At 37.2% G+C, this 7281-nt stretch overlaps 1 protein-coding gene across 1 annotated transcript; it reads left to right on the forward strand.

The window, feature by feature from the left end:
* The first annotated feature begins 2567 nt into the window (after window positions 1-2567).
* On the forward strand, window positions 2568-6425 carry LOC119789630 (E3 SUMO-protein ligase ZBED1-like). Its single transcript, XM_038294606.1, has 2 exons — window positions 2568-2995; window positions 3793-6425. Exons 1-2 carry the CDS (start codon window positions 2775-2777, stop codon window positions 5453-5455), a joined length of 1884 nt encoding a protein of 627 aa, XP_038150534.1. The 5' UTR covers window positions 2568-2774; the 3' UTR covers window positions 5456-6425.
* Window positions 6426-7281: the final 856 nt, after the last annotated feature.

Genomic DNA, 7281 nt, shown 5'->3' on the forward strand with positions numbered 1-7281 from the left:
ATGAAAAGAACTTCTTAACAAAGCTACGTAGTTGGAGATATTTGAAAAAGTCTGTTTGTGGGATGTCAAAGTCAGTCATTAATTGTTCAAAAGATATAAATACATTATTTTGGAAAAAATCTTTGACACATCTTAGTCCTCTTCTATGCCATTGTTGATAAGAGGGGTCAATTAGTGATGGTTTAAAGTGTTTATTTTGCTGAATAGGAGCTGAGATTAAAGGTTGTTTAAATTTAAAATGAGTTCTAAATTGACACCATATTTTTAGTGCACCCTGGACAATAGCATTGTTAGTCAGCATGTGTTTACCCAATGGAAGTGGACTACATAAGAGGGATGACAGTGAGACTGGGTTACAAGAGTGCTGTTCCAGCTGCACCCAAGATGGAGATTCAGCACCCAATCCATATGCGGCCCAAAAGAGAAGTTTGTGGATGTTTGTTGCCCAATAAAAATATAGGAAATTAGGCAGAGAAAGCCCCCCTTCCTCCTTCCGTCTTTCTAGAAATTCTTTTCTGATCCGAGGAATGTTTTTATTCCAGATGAACATGGACATAGACTTATTTAGTTCTTTAAAGAAGGCTTTAGGAATGAAAACGGGTATTGTTTGGAACAGATATAGAAGTCTAGGCATGATTATCATTTTAATGGAATTGATTCTTCCTGCCAGAGATAGGGGAAGTTTTGACCATTTATCCATGTCTTGTCTGGCTTTTTCCAAAGCTTTTGTGAAATTCGTTACATATAATAAATTATAATTGTAGGTAACAGATACACCTAGGTAATTAAAGTCACTTTTGTTAATTGTAAAGGGGAAAACCTGATAATCTAATTGTTGAGCTCTTTTATTTATCGGGAACAGCACACTTTTAGTCATGTTCAATTTATATCCCGATACTTGACCAAATTTGTGTATAAGTTCTAGCGCAACAGGAATAGTGGTAAGTGGATCGGACAAAAAGTGGAGGAGATCATCAGCGTATAAGGCTAATTTATGAATTTGTCCACCTCTCTGAATACCTGCCAACTGCCCAGACTCCCTTAACATTATTGCCAGAGGTTCAATGGAAATATCAAACAAAATTGGGCTCAATGGACAACCTTGCCTTGTCCCACGTGAAAGGGGAAAGAAGTCAGACACAATCCTGTTTGTTCTTATAGAAGCCTGGGGTGCCGCATATAAAATATTGATCCAAGAGCAAAAATTAGGACCAAATCCCATCTTTTTTAAAGTGGCGAATAAAAAACTATACTCAACCCTATCAAATGCTTTTTGCGCATCTAGGGAAATCGCTACTTCTGGAATGGATTCATTACGCTGATAGATAATATTGAATACCCGTCGAAGATTAGTTGATATTTGCCTTCCCACCACAAACCCAGTTTGGTCCGGGTGTACCAATTTTGGAAGAACAGTCTCCAGTCTCCCTGCTAGCACCTTTGCTAATATTTTATAGTCACAATTGAGGAGACTGATAGGCCGATATGAATCACAATGCAGTGGATCTTTAGATTTTTTCAATAATAGGGAGATTGAGGCTTGTGTCATTGTTGTGGGGAGAGCTTGCTTGACCATTATTTCTCTAAAAACTTTTAGCATCAGAGGGACTAGTTTGAGGGCAAATGTTTTAAAAAATTCTATTGGATAACCATCTGGTCCAGGACTCCTGCGGGACCTCATCTTTTTGATGGCATTGTTTATTTCCAGTAGTGATATGTCTGACTCTAGTCTAAGTCTGTCTGAATCTTCTACAGTTGGTAATGGTAGTTCACTGAAAAAATCCTCAATCTGTGCTAGATCATTGGTTTCTGAGGTGTATAGGTTTTCATAATATAATTTAAATTTCAAATTTATTTCTTTCTGATCAATATGTACATGTCCATGTTCACCTTCAATTGCTGTTATAAATCCAGCTGTTGCTGAATGCTTTAATTGGTGTGACAGAAGCTTGTTGGCTCGGTCACCATATTCATAGTATGTTGCACGGGACCTGAGATGGAGGTCAATAGCCTTAATGTTGGTGACTACATCAAGTTGACTTTGAAGAAGGGTTCTCTTTTTATAAAGATCATCAGAAGGTGAAATGGAATGAAGTTGATCAATTTCTTTGATGCTATCAATTAACTCCGAGGCTCGCTTATTTCTCTCCCTACTCTCCCCCGCAACAAAGGAGATTATTTGTCCCCTTAGATAAGCTTTTAAGGTTTCCCAGAGTATGGAGTAACTTATCTCTGGGGATTCGTTAAGCTCTATGAAGAGATCTATCTGCGAATTGATGAATTCAATAAATGTTTGGCTTGATAATAGTCTGGGATTAAGTCTCCATGGAAAAGAAGAGGTCACATTATCTGGAAAATGAATTTTCAAAATCACAGCTGCATGGTCAGAAATCACAATGCTGCCATATTCTATATTAGAAATCAAGGGAAGTAATTTTTGGTCGACAAGAAAATAATCAATTCTGGAATAACTTTGGTGCACAGGGGAGAAGAAAGAGAATTGTTTAGATGTTGGGTGCTTGAATCTCCATGGGTCTATTATTCCATAAGCATCTAGAAAGTAGGGCTGAAACGATTAATCGAGTACCTCGAGTAACTCGATTACAAAAAATCCTCGAGGAAATTTATCTGCTTCGAAGCTTCGCTAAATTTATTGTATTGTAATAAGCAATGCTGTTAAATACGCAGCACACTGGTCTAGCCGGAGGGTTTTTGTGTTGCACAACGCTACCACTTCCGTTAGCGCCTGGAGCGCTTTTGCTAACTTTGTAGCTATGGAGGGAACCGGCGGAGAATGCTCAGAAGGAGAACCCCGAAAGCGACAAAAAATGTCTAAAGTTTGGGAACATTTTAGGCTAAACAGAAAGGACAACACAGCGCAATGCATCCATTGCAAAGCAGAATTGGCGTACCACAACAGCACGACATCAATGTTGCAGCATCTAAAGAGAAAACACCCGCTACATGCATCCAACTCGTTCACGGTTGCCAACAGGTAAGGTTTATGTTCTCTTTGCTAACTACGTTGTGTGATAATCTGCCATGTTATAGATGTAAATTGAGGCACGTTATTTTGCTAACGTTACATCTAAACATAGCGGTTACTTAACCGGGTGTAGTGTAAATTGTATGTGAGGGTGGAACTGAGAGAAATTATGCAGGACTTAATGTAAGTTTGTTAATAAAAATACGCAGCAACAGATTACAGGCATAAGCTGAAAAGCATTTATTTATTGGTGTCTTTCCATCCTGAAAAGTTACAGTCTTTTCTTCTCGCTACTGTTATGTATGAATTAGAAATTTTTTATTAATATTTTTTGTAGTAATTCTATATTTGTTTATACCTAAGCAATCAAGAATAAATAATAGCATCGTTTTAATAAAAATAGCAACATTTTTGCATTTTATCATGACTAGTTAAGGCTGCAGAACTCTGTACAAACTCAAACCTTTACATTTTGAGTACCGGTAAGTTTATTTTTTTCCTAACATATAGATTACATTCTGTTTTCCAATACATAAAAAACATTTCACTGCATCTAGATTTTTCTGTGATGGTTAAAAATAATGCTTTTAATTAAAGCATCCTCAAAACTCACACATAAATGAAAGCCTTAAATCCATAAATAAAATAAAACTGAAACTAAAGCTGCTATCATGGCAGATGAGCTGTCAGTGCAGATTCCAACTTAATAATATTAAATGTTATAATATCCAAATTAGTGCACTTGAAATATATTTAATTCATAACAAGGAATAAACAAATAATCATTACATTGTGCTTCTTTTCAGTGAACCGAAGAGTCATACGTTGGACAGCTTTGTTCAAAGGGTTCCAGGATGTTCGGTTGTTCAAGCAGCTGAGTTCACAAACAGCATTTTAAATATGATCATCACAGACATGCGACCGCTGTCCGTGGTGGAAGATGAAGGATTCCTGAAGATGATCTCCACCTTCAATCCAAATTATACCCCTCCTTCCAGAACCTACTTTGTAAAAATGATGGAGAAAAAGTATGAAGAAATCAAAGACAAATTGAAAAACATCCTAAAAGAGACAGACAGCATTGCTCTCACAGCAGACATTTGGACAAGTGTTGCCACAGAGGCATATCTTGGAGTGACATGCCACTTTCTTGGAGAGGACTGGAAAATGAAGTCCCACACCCTGACAACAATGCCACTTGAAGAAAGACACACAGCAGCAAACATTGCAGAGTGGCTTGAGGAGGTTATTGCAAAGTTTGATGTTCCACCTGAGAAAGTCAAAGCTGTCATCCACGACAATGGTGCCAATATTGTAGCAGCAGTGAAGATTTTGGCAGAAAAGCATAAGTGGGCATCTGTGCGATGTGCAGGGCACACCCTGAACTTGGTGGTACAGAATGCTCTGAAGAGCAACCAGAGCATCTCAAAGTGTGTGGCAGCTGCAAGATGTCTTGTTGAACATTTTAAAAAAAGTGAACTGGCTTGCACAAAGCTGAAGGATAAGCAACAGCAAATGGGCACAGCATCACACATGCTCATACAAGATGTAAGCACTCGTTGGAACAGTACTTTCCACATGTTGTGTAGGCTGCTGGAGCAAAGATGGCCGATAACTGCTGCACTATCTGACCCAGCATTGACACCACGAGGAAAACACTACCTTGATCTTAAGCCAGAGCAGTGGAATATTATAGAGGAGATAAGCAAGGCTCTTCAGCCATTTGAAGAAGCAACGGTGTTTCTGAGTGGGCAAGACTACGTTACTCTTTCTGCACTTCCACAACTTGTGCAAAGCCTCAAGAAGTCCATACAGACCCAAGTTTTTGAGACTGCACCAGCTCAGTCATACCAAGCTGAAGTGATGGCACAGATCACAACAAGATGGGAAGGACTATTTATGTGTCAGCCTCAATCCTCAAATACTGTTTTACTTACTGCTGCTTTAGATCCCAGATTTAAGAAACTTAAGTTCTTGCCCCCAGATGAAGCCTTTAAGATCCAAAGCATGGTTCAAACAATGGCCCTGGATGTCAAAAAGAAAATGAGACAGAAAAATTCAGGTGAAAATGAGGTCTCCACTGATGCCCAAGACAAGCCTGTAGAGCATCAGCAGAACACCGACACATTTTTCAGCAATCTACTGGGTTCTTCAGAATCCAGCACAAGTGATGAGGAGGATGAGGAACAGCATTTGAACCAAAATGTTCAAAAGGAAGTCACGATGTACTTTGGAGAGCATACACTGTCCAAGAGGGAGAACCCACTTCTATGGTGGAAATCAAATGCAGCACGATACCCAACACTGTCAAAACTTGCAAAGTTCTTTCTGTGTATACCAGCAACATCAACACCATCAGAACGGCTTTTTTCCGCAGCAGGGAACATCGCATCGAAGCGCAGGGCAAGCCTCAGTTCACAACATGTCGACATGCTCACTTTCCTTCACAGCAACCATAGTCTTCTTTAAGGCTTCTTTAACAGTTAAACACATGCACACCTGTGTGTTGGAGCATTTAAGAAATGCATATTGAATAACATTCGGTATATGTTGGATTTAAGATATTTTTTTATTCCATCTTTAAGAACATCCAAGTTGATTTTGTTGAGGTTCAAGTTGTTTTTGTAAAGCCAGTGTTTACTATTTTGCCTTAGTAATCTTTTCTATTAATTCTTTTTTTATTTCTCCTCTGTTTTTGCAGTTAAGAATTCAGGAAATCTGTTCTACCTCAGATTTGAAACTTATAATTTGAATGTATAAAAGGCAGTATTCTCTGGTTTGCCTTAACTTTTCTGTTTAAAGCTAATGAATATTTTTTTACTCTTTTGTGTTAGCACTGAAAAAAGCAAGGAATTTGTTGCACCTTAGACTTAAAATATATTGTATAAAATGCAGTATTTACTATTTTATCTAAACTTGTTTTATTTTTAAATCAAGTATTTTCTTTATTTATCTTTTTCTGTTTGAACTTTAGAACAAAAAAGCAAGAGATTTGCTGTACTACTGATTTGAAACTTTACTGGAGGTTTAATGTTATTGCGTTATCAATAAAATGTTAGAGTTAAATGAGTTGTTTACTTAGTTCTTTTATGTGTATGTGTATTACTCACTGAAGATAAATACATAAACTAAAAGCTGGAGTATAGACATTTTTATAAGCATATTTGTGAGCCTGCCACTTTATTATTTGAATATAATTTAATATCTTTATAACTTTTCTTCAGGGTAAAGCAAACTACTGTTACAAGTAAACTTTCTAAACTACAAATATTTAACTGTTAGGGATGCTCAAAAAGGAGATATTGGACTGATCTGGACTAACTGGTGTTATTGCAGATTTGCTGATAGTTTATTTTATAAATTTTTTTTATCCGATTACTCGATTAATCGTAAGAATAATCGATAGATTACTCGATTACTAAAATATTCGTTTACAACAGCCCTACTAGAAAGTCATTTATACATTGGGCTGACTTGTTTGGTGTGGTAGTTTTAGGGTTGGAACGGTCGAAAATTGGCTGTAAGGCACAGTTCAGGTCCCCTGCTAGTAATAGTTCATGTGAATCAAGATCTGGTAAGAGGGAGAATAAGCTTGTAAAGAAATTTGCATTGTCCCAATTTGGGGCGTAGACGTTCGCCAGAACAACAGGTCTGTTAAATAGTTTTCCTTGTGTAATGACATAGCGTCCGTTTTTATCTCTTATGGTTTTGGTCTCAACAAACTGGACATCTCTGTGAAGCAAAATAGCTACTCCCCTGCTCTTATTGTTAAAATTTGAATGAAAACACTGAGTGAACCCTCCTCTAAGAAGTCTAGAATTGTCCTTATTCAGCAAGTTTGTCTCCTGTAGGTAAACAATGCAACTATGTAATTTACTCAAATGTGAAAATATTTTGTTGCGTTTGATTGGGTGATTCAATCCGCGAACATTCCAGCTAACCACTGTTGTAGGAGTTATACCTTTACCAGCCAACATTGAGACAGTTCAATAAAGGGGTATTGGTGATGGGTAAATAAAAAGTGTAAACAAAGGTGGTATATGCAATATGTAAGAGAGAGGCATCTGTCTTCCAAAAAAAAAAAAAAAAAAAAAAAAAACACACATTGGGGGAAACAACACCCCAAAAACAAAACAAAAATAAACTCTAGTCCTAAAAGTGGACCGACATACTTCCTGTGTAAAAACTCCAAATCACACTCCATAGAAGTAACAAAGTGCTTACCATGTCACCCCGTACAGGGACAATTGTATCTTTTATTTATTTTTTTATTTATTTTTTTTTGCTGTATTATA

The sequence above is a fragment of the Cyprinodon tularosa genome, unplaced genomic scaffold (genome assembly GCF_016077235.1).
Source record: "Cyprinodon tularosa strain WSP-4 unplaced genomic scaffold, ASM1607723v1 ctg342, whole genome shotgun sequence".
Lineage (NCBI taxonomy): Eukaryota > Metazoa > Chordata > Actinopteri > Cyprinodontiformes > Cyprinodontidae > Cyprinodon > Cyprinodon tularosa.